At 39.7% G+C, this 25506-nt stretch overlaps 1 protein-coding gene and 1 pseudogene across 1 annotated transcript in view; one reads left to right on the forward strand and one right to left on the reverse strand.

Annotated features, from left to right (window-relative positions):
- LOC139943939 (meiosis regulator and mRNA stability factor 1-like) overlaps window positions 1-25506 on the reverse strand; it is a 52839-nt gene that overhangs the window by 8773 nt on the left and 18560 nt on the right. The window contains exons 5-20 of the mRNA XM_071940840.1: window positions 24728-24894; window positions 23550-23719; window positions 22128-22345; window positions 20647-21341; window positions 19500-19675; window positions 18443-18523; window positions 18033-18212; window positions 13083-13253; window positions 11014-11186; window positions 9827-10038; window positions 8856-8963; window positions 7615-7737; window positions 6147-6192; window positions 5063-5265; window positions 1163-1390; window positions 106-333 (exon numbers count right to left, since the gene is read on the reverse strand). Coding sequence (XP_071796941.1) covers window positions 106-333; window positions 1163-1390; window positions 5063-5265; window positions 6147-6192; window positions 7615-7737; window positions 8856-8963; window positions 9827-10038; window positions 11014-11186; window positions 13083-13253; window positions 18033-18212; window positions 18443-18523; window positions 19500-19675; window positions 20647-21341; window positions 22128-22345; window positions 23550-23719; window positions 24728-24894 — 3179 coding nt within the window. The remainder of the gene's footprint in view (window positions 1-105; window positions 334-1162; window positions 1391-5062; window positions 5266-6146; window positions 6193-7614; window positions 7738-8855; window positions 8964-9826; window positions 10039-11013; window positions 11187-13082; window positions 13254-18032; window positions 18213-18442; window positions 18524-19499; window positions 19676-20646; window positions 21342-22127; window positions 22346-23549; window positions 23720-24727; window positions 24895-25506) is intronic.
- LOC139944097 (E3 SUMO-protein ligase ZBED1-like) lies at window positions 3206-4360 on the forward strand (annotated as a pseudogene).

A 25506-nucleotide genomic window follows, 5' to 3' on the forward strand; every position in this document is an offset into this window, starting at 1 on the left:
GTTGTTTTAAGCATATTAAGATACACCAACTGTGAAGACTAGTCTTTGACAATTACCAATAGTGTCCAGTGTCTTTAATTGAAAAATCTGAATAGGATATCTGACCTTGAGAATGTAATGAAGGTTCTTCATAAGTGTGAGCAATCTGCTGTGTCCATATTCCATTGGAAGCAACTGTTGATGCCACACTTGTTGATATGCATGTGTAATGTCATTGATAAGTAGTCGTCCTCCAGTAGATTCAAGAAACACCACAAGAACCTGTTGAGCTAACTGGCTTAGTTGCATTTTCTCCACCAAATGCAAGCGTTTCTCAGCACCATCACTGACGATCTAAAACAGCAACAAGAAGAAAAGTCACTTTAAGTGAAACAAAACCCCACCATCGCTTGTGTAACTTTTATGCAAATGCTTCATTTACGATGGAACTGCTTGGCTGTCATTGATTCTGTGACCGAGAGGTTTAAGGTAGTACCAATTTCCCGCAGTCAAGACGCGACTTATCTGACTTTTAAAGGTTTACAAAAATCACTGCGTCCTGTCTTCCGAGATGCCTTATCCGATTTCCCTTTCCTGATTAAAATCTACTTGATCAGGAAAAGAACATCTTCCTCGACAACTGCAGCCCCGATAGGATGTATTTGTAGGTCTTAGGGCCAGGCAAACCACTGCATACAGAGAAGTCTCACTCATCTGGAAGCAGATGCCTTACATGGCCTTAAAACTATCAAACAAGGAGGAATCGGTTTTTGCTTCATAGTCTTCTTGCACTCATGTGGAAAGACAAGAAAGATGTGAAGATTCCTTAGACAATGCATTAATATCTCATCTCATTGAGATCATCTCATCTCATTGTGTCATTGACTACGATAGCAGTCTGGGTAGGGTAGGGTTGTGTTAATCTTTTAGACCAACTCACATCAAGCCATCAAAGCATGGGATATGAGTAAATTGTACAAGAAACCCTACTTCAGTGACATAAAGCAAGAGTGACCTGGAACAATTGAGTTTATGCTATAATACAGATTGGAATAAATGAAAGCTGAGAATGCATCTGTGATCATAATTCACAGTTTAATTCAATAGATTTTACATTTGGAAACAGTCACCAAATTATTTTCTCAAATTCCCACAAGGTTGACAACTTGATGTTTCTACCTACCTCAACAACACGAGGAAATAAAGCCATTAACTCCTCTAAGTTGTTGACGCCCAAGTCCTTGAAGCAAATAGAATAAGTATAGGATCTGACATACAACTCATGGAACACGGCAACATTGATGAGGTGAAGACGGTTTGCCTGCAACATTTCAGAAGTACGGTGAGCAAGGAGTGCTAACTGCTCATTCCTAGTCAGTTTGACGACACGTTCATCGCCCTGCTCCTCAACCTAGTCAAATAACACAAAATCAATCCAGTCATATGGCAAGAAATAAATACAAACAAATCTACCAGTAAATCTAACAGGAGCCAATTTCATAGAGCTGCTTAAGCTAAAAATTGGCTTAAGCACAAAAATAGCTTGCTTAATTTAAACATGCTACCGACCAAAATTTCATGCCATATACATTGCTTGTGACTGGTATTTAGCTGTTGTTTACTTAGCATAACAATTGAGTGGAGTCTTGGCCGGAGTCTTGCTTAAGCAAAATTTTGTGCTTAAGCAGCTCTATGAAATTGGGTCCAGTGTTGAATATTAGCAGATTCGCTACTACAAAAAAATACATTTGGCTATACCAAATACTGCCTATAGCTCCTAATTTCTTGTGCACCAAATATACTGAACAGCTGGCCAACACTGAAGCACATTGGGTAGAATAATTAGCAATGTTAAAGGATAGTATTTAAATAATGAACAAGATTTAGGCCTGGGCGAATTATTCAAATATCCGGTTAATGGCTAATAGGTTTTCCTATCCGTAACCGCGAATGCCTTTTTTTTCTTAACCGGATATCCGCATAGGGCGCGAATAGCTATTTATAAACCGGATAGTTCTGTAATTACAACCAAGTAACCGGATATTGCTTGATCCGCGGATATTCGTATTATCCGTGAATACTCAGCCGCTCACACTCCTCACAATATACAAAATATACCAAGCATGAGTAACTAAATTCCTGGGATTTCCTTTGTACGCCGATTTCTTTGAGTACGCCGACGTGCACTGGCTTGATTGGCACAGAGCAGAGAGTCCAGACACAACTGCACTCCAGCCCAGACTGGCCACAAAATATACCAGGCACGCAACGCAAGTAGTGTTTCCTTTGAGTACGCCGACTCCTTTGAGTGTGACACGCCACTATCCCATGCACAAAGCACATCAAGTTTAAGGAGTCATTTAAAATTTAAGCACCCACGCGAGTTCCGAGAAATGACAACGGGTGAGCCATCTTCCAGTGCCAGTTCAACAGAATCAGCGTCCTTGCCAAACGTCGTCACTGGACAAGCTACTACTAGTAGCGGACAGGGAGATTCAAGTTCAATTGAACAACCAATAGATGTGAGTAATTTTATTTTATTCGTAATTACTTAATAAATCGTCGTCTAACTGAAGCATTAGCAATATTATATTTATTTTAAAAACGTAGTCCTTCAGGGGCAGAATTCCCGCAGAAACATGGGAAAAGCAAGAAAAACAATTGAACTTGTGAAAATAAAAAAATAAATTTAAACTGCGTGTGTGAAGTTTGACCAAATAATGTCTGAACTCTGATGGATGATAAACAATCGTAATTCGAGCTGTTTTCCAGTTAATTTAGGTTTTTGATCATGATTGCATTGCATGCTTTTACTTTGGGGGAATTTGGGAGATTCTATTCTATATATCATTATAAATGTTGTATTTGTAATAAGTTATAAGTTTAATCACCATATTCAAATAGTGTTCGTTTTTTGTATATTTTACAGGAGATCTTCAAGAAGGTGGGGCAGTACGCATCGGCAAGTATCCAGGCAAAGGAACTAACCAAGGCAGTGGCATATCATATAGCCAGAGATATGAAACCAATATACACGGTGGAGGAGCCCGGATTCATACGCATGCTTCAGAAGTTTGACCCGCGTTACGTGGTGCCTTCGAGAAAGACTATTTCAACCTCGGTAATTCCAAAGATGTACGAGGACCTTCGTACCAACACCATCGCTCCCTTCGTCGAAACATCGGAATTTTTCTCCCTGACAACGGACCTATGGACAGCACGCAATATGTCCCAGTTCTTGGGTGTAACCTTTCACGCTATTAGTCCATCCTGGGAATTAAAAAGCTACACCCTTGAAAACATGGAGTGCCCCCCGCCACATGATGCAGACAGTATTGGATCTACACTGGAAAAGGTTCTTAATGAATGGAATCTCTCTGCAGCGAACCTAGCTGCAATTGCTACGGACAACGCAGCGAACATGACAAAAGCGGTACGAGACATCGAGTGGACCCACATGCCATGTTTCGGCCACTGCCTTAACTTGATCGTTAGGGCAGGACTTGACACTCGACTCGTCCACACGACCTTAGCAAGATGCACAAAACTTGTTGAATATGTTCACAGAAGTGCAAACGCAACCTACAAACTCGCCGAGAAGCAAGAGATGTTGTCATTCCCCAAAAATAAACTGTTGCAAGATGTCAAAACTAGGTGGAATTCCACATTTGACATGTTGGCACGAATGGTTGAGCAACAACAGCCTGTATGCAGCATGCTAATCGAGCTCAAGAAACAAGAACTGATGCCTACGGTTGAAGAGTTTGCAACAATTGAAAAGCTTGTTGAACTGCTCAAACCCATCAAGCAGATGACGGAGATTTTTAGCGGGAACTACGTCACCGTGTCCGGGTTACTGCCGTGCATCCATTAACTGGAAAAGTTATTGGATGAAGCATCAACTGACAACTGAGTAGTTTCTGTCGTGAAGAGAGCCATGAATGAGAAGTTGGGCGACCTATTCCAGGGCAGATACGCTATCGCTTTACTGCAAGTCTGCAGTTTCATGGATCCCCGATTCAAAAGCCTCCCGTTCCTTGAGCCTAAGGATTGGCAAGGACTCAAAGATCAAGTCATTGAGAAGATGACAGAAATCGCCGCAGCTGGTACTACTGAAACGGACGCACTTCCCGCAGATGCACTGCCCCCAAAGAGGACCAAATTTGCGTCACTTTTCGCCGACTTGTATGAACAATCAGAGCCCACAGATACAGCACCCGGAGCTTTGGCTACTGAAGAACTTCGCCGTTACATTGCAGACCCAATCATTCCCATTGACGGTGACCCCCTTTCATGGTGGAAAATAAACGAGCCCAAATTTAAATTACTTGGGAGGATGGCGCGTAAGTTTTTATGCATACCTGCAACCAGTTGTTTATAATTCCTGTGAAGTCACTAGAAGCATGGAGTCATTGTGTTAGTCAGTCACTCATCAGAGGGGCGTTGACATTAACCATAGTGCAGGGCGCTGGACGTTTTTTACAGCAGAAGGCCCGTACTTCAACATGACTTAGTTTTCTACTGGCTCTCACACGTAACCCAGTCCTGCTATCTGATTGGCCGTGCAAAACTTGTGAATGGAGTATGGCCGTTTTGTAATCCACACACACGACGTTGATCAGAGCCGACCAGGTCGACCTTCCCCTTGTGTCAACAAAAAACAGTCGGCCACTGACTTATCATTTTGGGCTTTTGGGGTCACACACTCACACTGTGTCCGAGCATGGGGGAAGGGTTGTTGTTTAGGACTATTGTTGTTAGTGCTAGTTAGTTGTGTGTGTGACATATATTTTGCCTGCGCTTTGCAGACTGTTTGTTGTGGGCGCAAGAAAGTAGGTCGACCCGAGGCCGGCTTTCCGCTGATGATGATTAATGCAACGACCGATGTAATAATAAAAGAGATAAGAGAGTAGTCCTACATGCTGTAAACCACTAAAGCAGTAAGTCGGGGAAAAAGTATTCGAATATCCGGTTAATTTCGGATAGTTGGCCAGCGGTATCCGAATAACAAAATTTCACTATTCGCCCAGCACTAATGCTTACATTGCTTTAAATAAGTTAGGCTTACTGAGAATACACAAACCTGAATAATATCTTGTAGTGCTTCCAACAGCTCAATGAGCTTATTAAAGCCATAGTCCCCAACACGACACTGGTGGCCAAAGTGATGATGAAATGCTGGAATGAACTTTGAAAACAACATCCCAAAGCGAGGCTGGTAGGACAAAAGCTCTTCAATCTCCATGCTGAACTTACGCATACGAATAAGCTCTTCTTTTGTTTGCTCTAGAAGGAAAAGTAAAATATATTTCATTAGCTAAACTTATAACCTAAAATAAATAAAAGGAGAAAATTCAGGCCAAACTCCCCAAAATGAAGCAAAATGTTGCTTTGAAGCTAAACTTAAATTATCATTATACTGAAATAGTTACTTGCAATTGGCTATGATCTTAACCAGCTTGCATCGGGATTAAAACCTGTTTACCGCTATTCATGCATAATTTATTTCAGTCCAGTAGCAACTGTTTTCTAGCCATTATGATCTTATTTTGTCAATGGAACTCAGTTTGGATGACCCATATAAAATGAGATTTCCATTTAAACAATAAAAAATAGTGAAAATAATACAAGAAGCTACAAATTCTATTTGCAACATTAATGTGGTAGCTTACCCTATATTTCATATTATCTTCCAGTAGGCTTAAATTCTTGATTCTGATTGGTCGATCCATAGCAACAAGAGCGTGATAAAAACCAATATTGCACAGCCCATATCACACCCTGAGTCTGTTGTGTTTTAACTGCGCACAAAGTTTACTTGAAGATAAATACGTTATCAAACGCGCTTGTGGAATACCAAAAAAGTATAATACTTCTGCGTCCCATATCTAACTCAGAACACTATATGTTTACATATTCAACTCGCGCTTGTGTGATAACTTATATAATCTTGAGAAGATTAAATGTATTGTTCACAATTAAATTCTAGTATTGGAATTACAATTCGCCTTTCTGAGATATGGTGGACACTGTAGGCATGCATACTTTGGTTTGGGTGTTTACAGACAAATTCATCCCCAAAAATAGGGCTCTACTAATGTGTCCACCATACATCTCATCATTGCTAATTGGCCAGTTTCAAGAATTTGCTTTGAAAATAATGTTACCTCTCTTTGGTATGAAGACTAGTGTGTTTTCTCCATTCCAACTTATCTGTAACCAGAATACAAGCACATATTAAACTTGGGAGGACAAGATATGATGGTAATGGGTAGTTGGTGTTTCATTGAGTGAAAATGGCTATTGTTATTCATATCATCAGAAAAATATATTTTATGTTTATGCAACATGTCGGCACTATTGATATGAATGGACAACAGATAAATATTGTACAAAAGTCTGGTTTATTTTGGGTAACCAGTCGATATTAGCTACCCGAAGTATTGGAAGTTGACAAACTAACGCAAATTTCACCTGTGAAGTGTTAGAAAAGCTGCGGCAAACCAATTTCTACAAAGCAACTGTAGAATGTATGCGGTATAAGGTGCCTTGCTAAGCATGTCACTCCGAGATAATAGCTACGCTGCAGGAATGTGCGTCGTGGGAAATGTTTTTGAGTGAAAAAATAATAATAATAATAATGAAAAACACACAAGAAGTTCTTCAACCAAATTAAACAAAGCAAAAAAACACATTCATGATTATAATCTTGTAGTGTATCGATGGCGGTTTAAAAGAATGTCAAATTTTGTTGATAGCGGGTCGGCCCGACATTTTGGATGCAGCAAACTCAGGAACAAATTCTGTAAACACGCGTGTGCAGATAGACTCGACAGTTAGTCCTTTCTATGTTTTCGACGAAAGCATTAAGATGCATACATTGCGCACACCGCACACACGAAACATAAGTCGGACCGTTTTTCACAGTCTACGGACATAGTGGGAATTTAGTTGAGATCAATCGTACATGTACAGTACATATACTTCATGACAAATTCTCCACACATGCATTTTCCAGTGACGTCAACATCTAGCACTTTGAACGTCTTTTAATGCACGCAAGTGTAGATGCACAGCCACTCGCTTTCCGCATCCCACAAACAATTGATGTCTTTTCTAAATTATATTGATACAAACACTTAGTTTATCGGGTGAATTTTTGTTTAATACTAATTTATCCAAAGTTTGACTTCACACCACCTGGACCTACCTCACAATTTTTAATTCAAATTCACACTGAACTCTGAGACCACATATTTTGAAGTGAACAATCCGGAATTTCAGAAAAATCTGGAAGATTCTCGTGCCTGTATTAACCACCCCCTCCCAGTGTACGGTTTGTTTGCGTGTTGAGAAACTGTTGACAACTGTCAATGGCCACTTACACAAAAGGCTATTCTAGGATTGGGTTGTAGCTTATATAGTCACAGTAATACAATAAGGTATATACTTTCAGATATATCAAATGTTTTTTAAACAAATTATCAACAATTTTATTCTGTCAGTTAACTGTGTCACTTTGACCAATCTGATTGCAAGAAAGTCAATCAACTCCATTTCTAAATACAGTCAATTAATAAGGCGTGTTCATAGCCAAATATACATGTGTAGAGGTGATGGTCAAACATGACTTACCATGGCCATATTCTCAGGGACCTCTGCAAGTAAGTCATGGATATCACATACTCCATAGTCTTGTACATTCCATGGTTTATTGAAGCATCTTTCATATGCAGATGGAAACTCCTGCAGTGTCATCTGAGCAATAACAACAACAATTGTCAAGTCATAGAGTAAGAGAATATTGCTGAATATAAATTAGCAGTTATGCATTGTAGGAGGATATTCAATAAAAAAAACATCTCAAAAAAAAAATCTGTTTCTGTTTAATCATTTAATTTGAAGACATAGTACAGCAAGGAAGCCTCCCAAATTGCTAATACAACTGCAGAAATCAAAATAGAGCATGAATATGAATCTACACGAAACACCTGGCAAAGTTGTTTTCACAAAAATTATGCTAATGCTAAATAACTTAATCTCGTTGGTTCATCAACCACACAGCTGTTTGTACCTACACAAAGTTACATCACTCCAAATTATTATGCATTGTCTAAGGTTCAGGTCAAAGCTACGAGCATGTGGACATTAAAAGGCAGTGGACACTATTGGTAATTACTCAAAACAATTATTAGCATAAAACATTACTTGGTAACGAGTTATGGGGAGCTGTTGATAGAATAAAACATTGTGAGAAACGGCTCCCTCTGAAGTAATGTAGTTTTCGAGAAAGAAGTAATTTTCCACGAATTTGATTTTGAGAGTCCCAGCAGTCAATCACTATTTACAATGCCTTAATTTGCTAATGCATGTCTTTTGGGTTGAAGATCTACAAGACATGGCTGCCAAAGTTGCATAGTCCAGGCATGAGACTTGAATAATGTGAGCATTCCTGTGAAGTACCTTGCGGACTTTGGTTCTTCACAATTTGTTACCGAGGTATAACGACCCCCTCTAGTGACTGCTCTACTTCTTCCAAAAATGCTCAAAGTTTGATAAAACTCTTGAAGTTTGGAAAAAACCTGAGATGATCTGTGTGGAATCTCCAATCAGGGGTTAGTACATTAACCAATTCTTATCTATAAACATATCTTAGAGAAAACTTATCTAGTTTAATGCAACAAATGTTCAGCGCATTGGGACTCTGTGTGTTATGCGCTTTACAAGAACGGTTTATTTTTATTATTGATTTAATTGAGTTGTATTTTAACTGTTACAATTGCAATAAATATGTAAAAAAAATTGATAGAACAACTTTTGTTTTCACAGTATGTGAAACAGACATGTTTGTTATCACTTTAATGTAAGGTACTAACCTGTTTGCTGGCCTGTGACTTAAGCACCTTGAGTAAGTCTTGTGAGAAGCGTTTGGTCTGAATACGGTGTGTTAGTGTTAGCAGCTTGTTCTCCGTCATTCCAAGAACCTTCACAATTATCATTAACAAATTATATTTATGTTACAACTTCAAGGTTAGGTCAATCAAATGTTCATTTTGATGTGTTAAGTAAATAAATCCAGAGTATAAAGTTCCAGTGGTAAAGTTCCTTTTGTATACTTAAAAAATAACAATAATATGATAATATTGCAGTCTTATATAGCGCATGTATCTACCAACAAGGTACTCAAGGCACTGAGTATATACATTTATACAGAAAGATACATGTAGGTTATTGGAGTTATGTATTCAGAGACCCAAATATGTAGCACCTTATTTGGTTTACAAGGTACTGCAGCGCATTCAGCAGCCACAACCAGGAACATCGGGGCAAACCCCTTCTCTGTTCGATAAGGGCACTGGGTTCTTTTACATGCGTTACACAACACATGGGACCAATGGCTTAACGTCCCATCCGAAGGACGAAGCAATGATTAAGTGTCTTGCTTTAAGGACATAAGTGTCACGACTGGGGGACTCGAACCCACACTCTGCTGAACTGAAACACCAGAGTTTGAATTTGGTGCTGTTAACTGCTCGGCCATGACACTTCCACAGATATACTGTCAACCATCTCATTATGTGCTTTTACATCAAGTGTAAAAGTGGCTCACACCATATTTAATTTGAGTGCAAGCAATACAAACAAAATATCAATCAGCTATAGAGCAGACATGCAAACAATAAATCTATGTACCATCTCTTGATTGCACCCAATTAATCCTAAGTGATGAGAAACAATGTAATTTTAACAACCTGTAATAAATTTCTCAAGAAAACACAACATTTTTCAAAATTTACCAGAATTCTACAATAAAATTATGGGAAAACACCATGAGCTTGAGTGATACCTGTAAAGCATGTGATATAGCTTCGAAGAGTTCAATAAGTTTGAGGAATCCATAATCAGCTACACGACACTGACGGCCAAAATGATGATGATAACTTGGAATGAACTTTGAGAAAGGAAGTCGACATTTTGGGGTATGTTTCAGAAGTTCCACTGCCTCTTTACTGAACTGAAAAAGCTGCGGAGGTAGCAGAGGTGTGGCACTCCGGATTCCTGTTTAAACAAACAACAAACAAATAATTTGGCAATGCATTTTAATTTCACAATAATGCTGACTTTGCTGAAAGCTAGTTCCTGAAATGCCCCTAGTTTGCCCTTAGTTTGTTTCCATTGTTCACAGCACTGAGAGAAGTGCAAGTTTCATGCATGCCATGGGCAATTATCAGCAGTGTCTTACTGTCTGGCCAAAGACCAACTACAATGTATACCCTCAACATTGGCAACTTGATGTAGATTAGTGCCAAAGTTTGTTTATTTTCCTTTTTTTTTAACTTAAAAATAACACCAATTAATAAATAACAGGGAAAGAGAGAAACAATCTGAGAAAATCTCAAATGATTTTGGGTTGTTTTAAACGACCTCCAGATTAACGTTAACTAACTGCCATGAGTGACGGATATGAGCGCTATATTATAAGCCCCTATTATTGGACAAAAACTCCCAAACATAATGTTGATGTTTTGCCAGATTGAGGCTTCATACATATATATCAAAGTCTTATAACGCACGTATCTACCAAACAAGGTACTCAAGGCACTAAGAATATACAAACTTTCAAAAAGATAGGTTATTGCAGTGATGAATTCTGAGACCCAATTATGTAGCACTTCATAAGGGTTTACAAGGTGCTAGGGCGCATACAGCAGCCACAGCCAGGAACACCGGGCGAACCCCTTCTCTTTTCAATAAGTGCACTGGGTTCTTTTACATGCATTACACAACACATGGGACCAACGGCTTTACGTCCCATCCGAAGAACGAAGAAATGGTTAAGTGTCTTGCTTAAGGACACAAGTGTCACATCTGGGGATTCGAATCAACACCCTGCTAATCAGAAACACCAGAGCTTGAATTTGGTGCTCTTAACTGCTCAACCACGACACTTCCATGACATACACAGGATCCTGTCTTGTGTTGAGGTTAAGTGATTTCCTTGGTATGTATTGATGAGTGAGCAGAGTTACTTACCAACTGGAAAATCTTCCTCTACTTTCCTCTTTTCCCAACACACTGTTTTGTGTCCATCTTGACTGAGTCCTACTTGTACACCTTGGATACATGAAAGGAGATGTTCAAGTGGTACTCCTGTATCGTAACTCTCAGTCAAAGCAGAGAACTCGGCAGCAAAACATTCCATAAAACTGCAGTAAACAACAGTAATTTGAAATCCATAGCGTTATTTTTTTGTAAGCAGTAATTATCAATAAACCTTGATTAGTCTTATGTAACATTGACAAAAACCACCAAAACCCAATATGGTACTTATAACAAACATATTTCATAACAGATCCTGTAAGGAAGGAGTGCAAAATCAAATAAGCGGTATTTCATGGTTTACCTATTATTAACCATTCACTCCTCACCACGCCATGGAAATTCACACGATTTCTTGCCGTACCTAGAAATCATCGTATAACTTTTAGTGTGATTATTTTCTTGTTTTACAAGTTGAATTTATTTTGCAATTATCTGTTGAGTGATTTTTCACAGTTGTTTTGTTTGCATATAACCAAATTGAAGCTTTGAGGTTGAAAACGAAAAAAACCCAAAGCTACATAAGTAAGTGGTCAAACATCCATCATTAGAGCGAGTTAGAGCATGGTAGCAAATCTACGGGGGAATTGTGCGTGGCTGATGCAGAGAAATTACCACACTCTCAGACTTGAAATCAAGTTTACGTGGTATTAGGAGAGCAATCAGAGATCTAAAACACCCGGACGCAAATCTGAAACTCAAATTTTTTACGGGCGATCGTGCACTTAAGTGGTTTTGTTCGTGTTGAATTAATTTGTGCAAAATTGTCCATCTTGCAGGAATAGTTTGTGCAACTGCCGATCGTGCAGGAATGGTTTGTGGTTTATGCAATTGGCATATCTATTTGAGCATGAACAGTTTGCGCAATTTTCCGATAGTACAGGAGTAGTGTGCGCTATATGCCGATAGATATGGAATAGTTTTGCACAATTTGGAGATCGTGCATGAATTATATGCGCAATTTGCAGGAATGGTTTGCGCAATTCGACGACAGTGCAAGATTGGTACAACATGCGCGGCATCGTAGTCCTGCAACGTACATGAAAATTTACAGTGTACATAGCAAGGACATGTATCTATATGTGGTTTATATTGATATATGTAGACTTGTGTGAAAAAAAATCAACATTTTATTCGTACACTTTTAGGGGGAGGGTGGGGGGGGGGGTCTTGAAAAAAGGGTACTCTTTGTACACTTGTGAAAATGTTGATAATTGTGAACGGCCCCTAACTGAACTACTTAAATTCAACTATCAACCCGTAAGTGTTTCAACAATAAACAATCAAGCAAAAGTCACTTTTTTAATTTCCCTTGACGTTCACTATTGTAGTTGTTGTTCACCGTTACAACTGGTTCATATGAATATTCATCAATAGACGTCAGTGCGTGCCAGTCTTGACGCAATTACAGTAGCGTAAGTCTCATGCACCAGCCTATGTTGGTTAACCCCTTTGCTGCTATGAAAGTCGCCATCTGTAAGGCAAACCGTATTCGCGTCTAAACGAGTACATCAAAGAAACACGCAGTGTTCCCGATTTGATTTCTACAGCACATGCACGCACGCACACACGCACATGCTCGCAGACGCCATCTTGTAGGGCAGATATTTGATCGGTGTCGTCATATTCAATATGGTCCATTATCCATTGGCCCTTCCATGGCAAAACATTTTTTAGTTGGCTGGTTTGCTATGGAAAGGCCGGCTGGTTTGCCATGGAAAGGCCGGATGTGACAGTGTTTGGTTGTTGTTCAATGTTAGTCTCTTCAGGGCATTCTAACCAGGCCAGAAGGATATTGCTTAGTTTGAAAACTTATGACAGTCCATGTGTGTGTTACAAATGTCTGCGCGTGCCAGTCTTGACCCAATCACGAAACTGTCTGAGGTATTTATAAATAGATATTTAAGTAACAAATTGTTATAAAGGACAAATTACCAGATGCAAAAAAAAAAAAAAAATTTTATGCATGTGAGTAAACACCATGACAGTTGTTAATATACTACCTGATAAGCGGCATCTTTCCATGATGTATCTGAAGCAGCGAGTGAACCTGTGCTGAGAACGTCTTGAGTGATACAATGACAAATGAATCCTGAGTCAGATTCCTGTAGTCTCTTGATTCACGCTGGTCATGAAGAGAACAGAATTCCTCACACGAGTCCACGGTAAGGTTCCTATTTCAAGAAATGTATATCAACATTATTATTTTCATTTAAATGAATTCTGACTTGAAGTAGATGCCACTAAAATGAATAATAATGGGTTTATGATATCCCAATCATATTTGAGAACACGTTGAAGTTGGTGATTTGTTTCTTTCACAAATAAAGGCTTATTCATAAATACCCATGATGATTGGTCATAAAGAGATCACATGTTGATGTTTAAAAGTGTACAGTATATATGTGTGTTGATATTTGCACAGCATGTGCAATATATATATATGTAAACACAGTGATGGTTCTTGCACTGAGCAGTGAGTCTGCAATGCTCAGTTCTACTTCAAGTTGATGGCTTAAACCACCCGGTTCTTGCACTGAGCAGTGAGTCTGCAATGCTCAGTTCTCCTTCAAGTTGATGGCTTAAACCACCCGGTTCTTGCACTGAGCAGTGAGTCTGCAATGCTCAGTTCTACATTAAGTTGATGGCTTGAACCACCCGGTTCTTGCACTGAGCAGTGAGTCTGCAATGCTCAGTTCTACTTCAAGTTGATGGCTTAAACCACCCGGTTCTTGCACTGAACAGTGAGTCTGCAATGCTCAGTTCTACTTCAAGTTGATGGCTTGAACCACCCGGTTCTTGCACAGAGCAGTGAGTCTGCAATGCTCAGTTCTACTTCAAGTTGATGGCTTGAACCACCCGGTTCTTGCACTGAGCAGCGAGTCTGCAATGCTCAGTTCTCCTTCAAGTTGATGGCTTAAACCACTCAGTTCTTGCACTGAGCAGTGAGTCTGCAATGCTCAGTTCTACTTCAAATTGATGGCTTAAACCACCCGGTTCTTGCACTGAGCAGTGAGTCTGCAATGCTTAGTTCTCCTTCAAGTTGATGGCTTAAACCACCCGGTTCTTGCACTGAGCAGTGAGTCTGCAATGCTCAGTTCTACTGAAAGTTGATGGCTTGAACCACCCGGTTCTTGCACTGAGCAGTGAGTCTGCAATGCTCAGTTCTACTTCAAGTTGATGGCTTGAACCACCCGGTTCTTGCACTGAGCAGTGAGTCTGCAATGCTCAGTTCTACTTCAAGTTGATGGCTTGAACCACCCGGTTCTGGCACTGAGCAGTGAGTCTGCAATGCTCAGTTCTACTTCAAGTTGATGGCTTAAACCACCCGGTTCTTGCACTGAGCAGTGAGTCTGCAATGCTCAGTTCTACTTCAAGTTGATGGCTTAAACCACCCGGTTCTTGCACTGAACAGTGAGTCTGCAATGCTCAGTTCTACTTCAAGTTGTTGGCTTGAACCACCCGGTTCTTGCACAGAGCAGTGAGTCTGCAATGCTCAGTTCTACTTCAAGTTGATGGCTTGAACCACCCGGTTCTTGCACTGAGCAGCGAGTCTGCAATGCTCAGTTCTCCTTCAAGTTGATGGCTTAAACCACTCAGTTCTTGCACTGAGCAGTGAGTCTGCAATGCTCAGTTCTACTTCAAATTGATGGCTTAAACCACCCGGTTCTTGCACTGAGCAGTGAGTCTGCAATGCTTAGTTCTCCTTCAAGTTGATGGCTTAAACCACCCGGTTCTTGCACTGAGCAGTGAGTCTGCAATGCTCAGTTCTACTGAAAGTTGATGGCTTGAACCACCCGGTTCTTGCACTGAGCAGTGAGTCTGCAATGCTCAGTTCTACTTCAAGTTGATGGCTTGAACCACCCGGTTCTTGCACTGAGCAGTGAGTCTGCAATGCTCAGTTCTACTTCAAGTTGATGGCTTGAACCACCCGGTTCTGGCACTGAGCAGTGAGTCTGCAATGCTCAGTTCTACTTCAAGTTGATGGCTTAAACCACCCGGTTCTTGCACTGAGCAGTGAGTCTGCAATGCTCAGTTCTACTTCAAGTTGATGGCTTGAACCACCCGGTTCTTGCACTGAGCAGTGAGTCTGCAATGCTCAGTTCTCCTTCAAGTTGATGGCTTGAACCACCCGGTTCTTGCACTGAGCAGTGAGTCTGCAATGCTCAGTTCTACATTAAGTTGATGGCTTAAACTACCCGGTTCTTGCACTGAGCAGTGAGTCTGCAATGCTCAGTTCTACTTCAAGTTGATGGCTTGAACCACCCGGTTCTTGCACTGAGCAGTGAGTCTGCAATGCTCAGTTCTCCTTCAAGTTGATGGCTTAAACCACCCGGTTCTTGCACTGAGCAGCGAGTCTGCAATGCTCAGTTCTACTTCAAGTTGATGGCTTGAACCACCCAGTTCTTGCACTGAGCAGTGAGTCTGCAATGCTCAGTTCTACTTCAAGTTGATGGCTTGAACCACCCGGTTCTTGGACTGAACAGTGAGTCTGCAATGCTCAGTTCTCCTTCAAGTTGATGGCTTAAACCACTCGGTTCTTGCACTGAGCAGTGAGTCTGCAATGCTCAGTTCTACTTCAAGTTGATGGCTTGAACCACCCAGTTCTTGCACTGAGCAGTGAGTCTGCAATGCTCAGTTCTCCTTCAAATTGATGGCTTAAACCACCCGGTTCTTGCACTGAGCAGTGAGTCTGCAATGCTCAGTTCTCCTTCAAGTTGATGGCTTAAACCAATCGGTTCTTGCACTGAGCAGTGAGTCTGCAATGCTCAGTTCTACTTCAAGTTGATGGCTTAAACCACCCGGTTCTTGCACTGAGCAGTGAGTCTGCAATGCTCAGTTCTACTTCAAGTTGATGGCTTAAACCACCCGGTTCTTGCACTGAGCAGTGAGTCTGCAATGCTCAGTTCTACTTCAAGATGATGGCTTGAACCACCCGGTTCTTGCACTGAGCAGTGAGTCTGCAATGCTCAGTTCTACTTCAAGTTGATGGCTTGAACCACCCGGTTCTTGCACTGAGCAGTGAGTCTGCAATGCTCAGTTCTCCTTCAAGTTGATGGCTTGAACCACCCGGTTCTTGCACTGAGCAGTGAGTCTGCAATGCTCAGTTCTACTTCAAGTTGATGGCTTAAACCACCCGGTTCTTGCACTGAGCAGTGAGTCTGTAATGCTCAGTTCTACTTCAAGTTGATGGCTTGAACCACCCGGTTCTTGCACTGAGCAGTGAGTCTGCAATGCTCAGTTCTACTTCAAGTTGATGGCTTAAACCACCCGGTTTTTGCACTGAGCAGTGAGTCTGCAATGCTCTGTTCTCCTTCAAGTTGATGGCTTGAACCACCCGGTTCTTGCACTGAGCAGTGAGTCTGCAATGCTCTGTTCTCCTTCAAGTTGATGGCTTGAACCACCCGGTTCTTGCACTGAGCAGTGAGTCTGCAATGCTCAGTTCTACTTCAAGTTGATGGCTTAAACCACCCGGTTTTTGCACTGAGCAGTGAGTCTGCAATGCTCTGTTCTCCTTCAAGTTGATGGCTTGAACCACCCGGTTCTTGCACTGAGCAGTGAGTCTGCAATGCTCAGTTCTTCTTCAAGTTGATGGCTTAAACCACCCGGTTTTTGCACTGAGCAGTGAGTCTGCAATGCTCTGTTCTCCTTCTTGAACCACCCGGTTCTTGCACTGAGCAGCGAGTCTTATTGTTGCACGCTGGGATGGGATTCATGGCGTGTTGTACACCCGAGGGGGAAAATGGCACCCGAGGCGAATCCGAGGGTACCACTTACCACCAAGGGTGTACAAACCCATGGACCCCAGTCACAGCATGCAACAATTGTTTTGTTATACCTTGGTAACATTGTAATCCAGAGTATGCATAGTTTAATAAGCAGACGAACAGTATCAAATAATAAGAAACCATTCTTCACTGGTCCCTCGAACCCGCAGGTGTTTCGTACACAGTGCTGGAAATCGACCAACGGTTGGAACGATCAAGGTGATGTACACCAGTGAACATCATGTTACCCGACCCCCGAGACATGTAACATTATACAATTGTTGCACGCTGTGGCGGGGTCCATGGCGTTTTCTCCCCCGAGGATGTACAAAACCCATGGATCCCAACTACAGCGTGCAACAATTGTTTTGTTATACCTTGGTAAAATGATTATTCCTCTTTTCGAAGTTCCGTTGTCATCTTCAAACATTATTAAGATGGAGTATGCATAGTTAAATAAGCAGACGAACAGTTGTTTAAATAAGAAACATTTCTTCACTGTTCCCTCGAACCCGCGGATGTTTCGCACTATTCCTCTTCTCGAAGTTCTGTTGCCATCGTCAAACATTATTACGAAGGAGTATGGATAGCTTAACAATTCTTCACTGTTCCCTCGAACCCAGGGATGTTTTGTACAAAGCGCTGGAAATCGACCAATGGTGAGAACGATCAAGGTAATGTACACCGGTGATCATCACTCATGTTACCCGCCGCTCTGTGCAGCCGTGGTACACTATACAACCATGGACCCCATCACAGCGTGCAACAATTGTTTTGTTATAACTTTGTATAACTGTTAATCCGCTTCACAAAGTTCTGTTGTCATCTTCAAACATTATTACAATGGATTATTCATTGTTTAATTAGCAGACGAACAAGAAACAATTCCCTCGTACCCGCGGTTGTTTCGTACACAGCGCTGGAAATCGACCAACGCTGGGAACGATCAAGGTGATGTACACCGGTGTACATCACTTTTCATGTTACCCGGCCCGTCGAGCCAAGTAACATGCGTTTTTGTTGCGCGTCACATGATTGGTTCTCAACCAATCAAACTTCACAGCAGAGGTATAACAAATGTTTTTGTTGCACATCATGTGATTGATTCTCGGCTTCACAATTTGTTACCGAGGTATAACAATGTAGCTTGAAATTTAATATTCTTATAACAATTGACTAGCTTACCTATGTATGTAGAATGGTAGTGGTGACTGGTAGCCTACCGGTGAACTAAAGCCTGATGAGTTAGGTGAGTTAGGTCTACTATGGGTAGTTAATGCTACAACCTTACCCACTGGTGTGTCACGTATTGTCAGGGTGTCCGGTATCTGGTACAGGTCATTCACATACAGAACCTGTCTGTATCTACAAATGTTTAAGCAAAATATGTTAGTTTCCTGGTTTTCGACATTCTACATGTATAAGGATATGTGAACTGGACACTTGTGCTTGTTTTCTAAAAATTCAACCATGAATACTGACAAACACATTCCCCCCCCCCAATAAAAAAAAAACATTTCTGGCAATACTCAGAATAAATCCATAGATAATGTTCAACTACGCTGACATGGTTGTGTTATAATTACATTGAATACCTGTGTTCAAATGACGTTTTGACATCACAAAGTGGAAGACACATTCCTGGAATTTCTTGAAGCATTGGAATAATCATCAGCCTACAAAGATATAGAATGAAGTAAAAAAGTAGTAGTTGTGTTGCACTTCAATGACTGGTAAAAAATGAAGTAGTTGCTGCTAAGAAAACTGATTGAGATATTTGTTAGCAGTTTGATTAACTGAAGCAGCCATAGCTTTTTATGTGAAATGACATCAAGAAAGGTCCTGTACTAAGCAGATACAATAGACCGATCCGTCAAGCTCCGCCCCATTCTGTATTGACCAATCACAAAACAACTAAGGTTTGACAAATCAAGTCCGACATGCGTGCAGGTATGCTTAGCTGCGCAGCAGAGTTGTGTGGAAAGGCATTGAAGAGGCTCACGTGTTCTTGCTCACACGTGCGTCAAGGGCGGAGCCTAATGAATAGGTTTATTCTAACACCAGCTGAATTGTTTGTAGTACCCAAGGGCTTGCAGGACATTGAAGCATCGAATGGATATTTAAAACAGGATTGAAACAAAGCTCCAGTTGGTAAGACACTGCTCTAGAATTGCAAGGGTCGTGGGTTTCAAATCCCACCAAAGTAATATGCCTGTGACTTGTTCACAGGACTTAGGGAAAGTACTGAGTATGTGCCAACACACATTGGCGTATATGGGTTAAAAACCAAAATGAATATTCTTTATCCCCGATGGAAATTTAACATCTTTTAAGCTCTTGTTGTCACCAGGCATTGTTGGGGTAAAGAAACCCAATCTAATCCAACTAGCCTGTGGTTTTTCTCCTGTGGGACTTGTGCTACTTCATTGCTTCATACTGACTAATGTTTACATCATTTTGGCTTCCCAATGACAACAGCATAGTTTATCAAAGGTTACACAATGGATTCGCAATATATGATAGATGTTAAATTTGCATCGGAGATAAAGAATACTAATTTTGGTTTTTACCCATACACCAATGTGTGTTAGCACATAGAGTTGAAAGGGGTTCGATTAGGGTTACTAATTATCATAAAAACCAAAATTTTACCTCAATTTATCTGCATTTGAATCACTGGGAAGCAAGAGTGTGACATGTAGTAGTCTGGTTCCAATCTGGTATCTATTGATGTGAGCCATGGCTCTGATTGCATCGGGGATACTAGGTACTCTTACAACGGCCTGGTAGCGTCCAGGTATTGCACCACCAAAGATAAGGTGAAGAACCTTATCAAAATTAGTTGATATAAAAAACAAAACAGAAATAGTAATTCTTAATATTAATAAACAAATAATGATCTGCTATGCTGACCATCTTGATTAATAATGTTAGCCTAAGGTTTATTAGTTTAATTCAAGCTACCTGTTAAGGCTTATGACCATCCTCTAAGAAATGGAGTTATCAAAATGAGAACTGTTTTCACTCCAAGTTTTCTTGAAATAGGCTTTGTATCCCTAAAAAGAATTGAATACAAAGTTTCCTTGCACCAAAATATTTAAAGATACTGGACACTATTGGTAATTGTCAATGACCAGTCTTCTCACCTGGTGTATCTCAACATATGCATAAAATAACAAACCTGTGAACATTTGAACTCAATTGATCGTCAAAGTTGCGAGATAATAATGGAAGAAAAAACACCCTTGTCGCTCAAAGTTGTGTGTCTTCAGATGCTTGATTTCGGGACCTCAAAATCTAATTTCTAATTAAAAATCAAATTCAAAATTTTAGTGGAAAATTACTTCTCTCAAAAACTACATTACTTCAGAGCAAACAATTTCTCACAATGTGTTTTTACTATCAACAGCTCTCCATTGCTTGTACCAAGTACATTTTTATGCTAACAATTATTTTAAGTAATTACCAATAGTGTCCAGTGCCTTTACTGAAGTCTCATATATTGATGACCATTCTGTTGGTTTAAACCTGAAGTCTCATATATTTCTATCTGTTTCTACTTGATTCAGGCTGGCCACTGATCACAGTGGTGGTCAGCTTTGCCTGACAGTAGTAAAGACATCATCTTTAGATTGCAGAAAATCATGGGTCTATATCACAACTCAGGTGATAAGACATTTGTTTCAATAACTTGAAAAGTACTTAGACAGTGCTGCAATAGAAAAAAACACTAAAATCTGCTAGAAGTATTTTCTTTACTTAAATTTGATTGATATTGTGCCTTAGGTTAGACCGTTACCTTACAATGATCACTGAGTTTGGCTAGCAAGTGATGCTTGAGATCTTTTCTTGACATCTTATTGTCCAAATTAGTGATCAATAACTCTGCTCCCTTCCTGACACCATTATCAACATCCTGGTTGGCCATGTATTGCCAATCACCTATAGGATTGGCAAGCATAGGTGATGGTGGTCGGTATACTCCTCTCAATGATGGAGACTGGCTAACTCGATCATGTTCCCCTTTGTTCCAAATTGTCTGTCCCGGTGGTGGGGTTGGAAGGCGCTGTACAGTTGGAACTGGTTTGAAAGGAAGTAATCCTGGTGTGATTTCGCTTTCAGCCTTTGACTGTTGTCCCTTGCTTAATGATGTGGTATGCTGGTTGAAAATCACAGATGATGGCCAATTCCACTTTGGCATATCCCCTGGACTTGTTTGTCTTGAACAATTTGAATCCCCTATATCTCGGGCATCTATCAATTTATTCTTTGGCCAGATTTCAACAATTGTTTTGCTTTGTTCATCTGCATTTACAGTTTGAATGCCATGTATTTGATCGGGCTGTATGGGTTTAAATGCTGCTGCTATTCTGGTTGCTGATGTTTTCTGAGCTAACTGATCTTCGTCACTCTCCAGATGATGAGAGTTTTCCTGAAACTGTTGCACGTGAAGATGACTCAAACTGCGGACATTGGCCGACACTGACAATCTCACTATTAATAAAATATTACACGATAAGTTTTACTGAATCAAAATGATAACTGATAAATATGAGTACAATAAAGATTGGGATGAACCAAATTACAAACAATTAATTTGTTCACTGTTCCAGGTAGAGTTAATGATGTACATGTACTTAGGCATAATATTAAAAAATACCAGGTGATCGTCCAAATTTTTAAAAAACATTCAAGATGATGACCGCCAAGTATTTCAATTCAAACAGGCAACCAATTCTTCAGTTTTAAAATCACTGCTAACTCATTTTATATCTATTTGTTGCATGAGGAGCCGGGTAACACTAAAAAGATTTTCTCAAAGGTACAGAGAAATGCTGACCGGCTCGTGATCACATAAAACACAACACACACAATCACACAGGTACACAAACGCACAAACCAGCGACACAAGCAGACATCGATTTCAATTTACAAGCCTGTAGTCTTTGTAACGATGCGTGTACAACAAACAATGCAAAAAACATTGAACGCTACAGGGCTTTCCTGAATAATGCAAAATAACGCGATAGCAGACAAACTCAGCCAAGACGATCAACTGTTATTTTGTTTGTTAATTGGCCTTACAGTTTATACAGCTATATACTGCATGAAGCTCATTATAACTAATCACTAAAGACAACACAATGAGTCCAATACACACTCTAAATAACACACACAACTTGATAAGCTGGTCCATGTAGGATGAACATTTTTTACCAACTACAACATTTTTAGCAAAACAATAAACAACTCATACAAAATAAGTGTACATGTAGCTACCTTGTTCCTGTTGCCATGAATCCTCCACTTGCTCATCTTCCCCTTCAATACTGGAGGTAGCCACCTCTTCCTGTCTAGCATCTACATGGCATGGTGAATTTTTGTTGACCCTGCTTGGTGACATGGTATGGAGGTTATGTGACTGGTTTTTGTTCTTGGGATATGCAACAGAGATTTTACTGCCAAATACATTCTCGCCCTCCAGTCTGATCTTTGCCCTGTGCAAAATAATACAAACAACCATGTCGATGTTTATTTATTTTAAAATGCCCTGGCAGCATATCACTTAATGAGAGACTTTCCAACACTAGGTGGCAGCAGACTAACAGGGTGAATTTCCATTGTTAACGTAGTTCTGAACATGCGCATAATTCTGAAAACAATGGATTTACCTAGTAAGTCTGCTGCCACCTATCGTTCCAGAAAGTCTCCTATTGACACAGACATTAAAACATTTCACAAAAAGACATTATGAAAAGCAAAAACAAAAATGGACAAAGATCAATTATACAGGGCGAGTCAAAAAGAAATTGACCAAGATTGGCGATTTTTTTAAAGAAAAACGAATGTCACAAAAAAATCAGTAGAGCATGTGTTAAACAAGCACTCTCACCTGCTTATTAGAAGAAAAAAGAATGAAAGAAATGTAACATTCCTAAAAGAAGTTATGTCTATAAAGGTATTCTATTTGCAAGTTGTCCCAGGAATACTTGACAAAACAAATGCAAAGTAAGCAATTTAAATGTGTACTAAAACTAATACAACATACATTCTATGGACAGCTACAAACATGAGTGCTTTCAGTAAAACAGGCATAACTTCTCTTACAAGTTACCAATTTCTTTCATCCTTTTTATAATAATAATAATAATATAGGTATTTATATAGCGCCTTTAACACAGATCAAAGCGCTGTTTGCAGATAAGCAGGAAAGAATGCTTGTTTAAATAGACAATTTTGAGTAAACAACTATTAAAGGGTCTATGTAACTTTTGTAGGACAGAAAACACAATGTCCACAGATTTACACTTAACTTTACACAGTTTGAAGAAAATGATAGTAGAAAGCTTCCCTGAAAATATTACGTGCGGAGGTGTTGTAGTTTTGGGGAAATGAGTACAACAATGTCATGAAAATAATTTTCGTATAATGAGACGAAAATTATTTTAATCATTTACAAACGTATTTTCATGACATTGTTTTATACATTTCTCAAAAACTACAGCACCTCAGTAAAAAATATTTGAAGGGAAGCTTTCCACTATCATTATCTTCAAACCCTGTAAGTTTAATGTAAATCTATGGACATTTTGAAAAAGTACCCAAATCCTTTAAGAAAGGCAACAACAATGTGCATTGATATAAGCTTATTATCATCCGAGCAGTAAAAGCATCATTGACAAAATACATTACATGACTTACCTGCTAGCTTTTTCTGCATTAGGAAACTGTATGACAGCATTCTTATAAGACATATGAAGAACTTTACCACCACAGTTATCAGATAATTGCTTCAGACGATTGCGCAGCTGGCTGACATCCTTGCGAGATGGAAGGTTGTGCACAATCAGTGTATTACTTTCAGAGACCGTCTGTAAAAAAATAACATTAATACTATTTAATATTGAAGTCTTATATAGTGCACGTATCTACCAAACAAGGTAATCAAGAAAAACCTGTTCGTTTCCCGCCAGAGAACAACATTATACCAAAATAGTCTTGTTCAACGTGGCATTATGTTTTGGAATAATTTGAGTTACTCAATTAAATCTTCAATCACTCTTCCTGCATTCACAAGAAAATTTAAAAACAACTTCTTGATGCTTATTCGTAGGTTTGAAGTATATTGTTAACATACTCACCATCATATAATAGCCTGTCGTGTATTCTGTTTGTCTAGTCTGTCTTGTGTTTTCTTTCTTTTGTATAGTATTTTACGTTGTTTGTCTGTCCATAGGTTAAGGCACAAAAGCCTCTGCTTCACCCTAACCTAATTGTTGTCCTACTTTAAAAGCTTCCTAATATATATAACTATCTAAATCATTGTAAACTTTCATATCCTAAGATACTAAGTAATACTGTAAACTACTCATAATTTGAATATAATTATACAACTTTGTAAAATGTGTAAGTGTACATGTAGGGCAGCAATGAAATAAATGTGTGCAAATACAAATACAATACAAGGCAAGGCGCTGAGTATATATACAAACTTTCAGACCGGATAGGTTATATTGCAGTGATGAATTCTGAGACCCAATTATGTAGCACCTCTTAAGGGTTTACAAGGTGCTAGGGCGCATACAGCAGCCACAGCCAGGAACACTGGGGCAAACCCCTTCTATTTTCGAATAAGTGCACTGGGTGGGTTCTTTTACATGCGTTACACAACACATGGGACCAATGGCTTTACGTTCCATGCGAAGGACGGAGCAATGGTTAAGTGTACAGCATAAATTATATGTACTTGACTTTGTTCATTATTACATTATTATATACAGTAATTATGTGCATTGGTTTTTCAATTGAACCTGACCAAAGTGACTTGACTTGCCTAATGTTGCATGTCATGTAATTTATAATACAAATAAGTTGTTTACCTTAGCGGGTGATCTAAATGGTAACTCATGGACAATGTCTTGATATGCAATAGTCTGGTTGGCACATGCCTTCAGGGCTTCAGATGCTTCATCTCGATGAACTAAAATTACCCGTAGATTGTTGCGATGACGAAGATCAGATAAATCACGTGCAAAGTTGATGTCACCTGCAGTAAAATAACAATTACAATAAGACTTAACATCAGCTTTTAATTTTACAATGCAAAATCTATTATGAAAAGTCATCACCAAATACATGTACTTTTATCATGTACGTAACTATTAAGGGAATCAATGTGTGGTGAAGAGGTTTTCAACTAGTGGTATAAACCCAACGAGGCCTGGTTCTTGATAATTTTACCAAGACAAAGTCGAGGTAAATTATAAAGAACCGGGCCTCGGCGGGCTTAAACCACTAGTTGAAAACCGATTTAACACACTTTGATTCCAATTCATAAATACCTTTTCGGTCAAAAACATCATCACTTTTTGGTCAAAAAGTAAAGTAAATGCAAAAATTATAATTGTTAAATGATTTCTTTCAACACAACACCCCTCCAGCTATGAAATGGTAAAGCCCTCCGCCACCCTTGGGTAAACAACTCCTTATAAGGGAATGCTGTGAGCGTCGCGCGTATCGCGTGATGTTGCACAACTGTTTCAGCCGTTGCTCTCGACCAATAGGAATGAAGACTGTCTTAAGAGAACAGGTGCAAGGTCGCGTGTCACGTCCATGAATTAACACTTTTTACTGGTCATAAACAAAGGTTTATACACAC

Source organism: Asterias amurensis, chromosome 11 (genome assembly GCF_032118995.1).
Source record: "Asterias amurensis chromosome 11, ASM3211899v1".
NCBI lineage: Eukaryota > Metazoa > Echinodermata > Asteroidea > Forcipulatida > Asteriidae > Asterias > Asterias amurensis.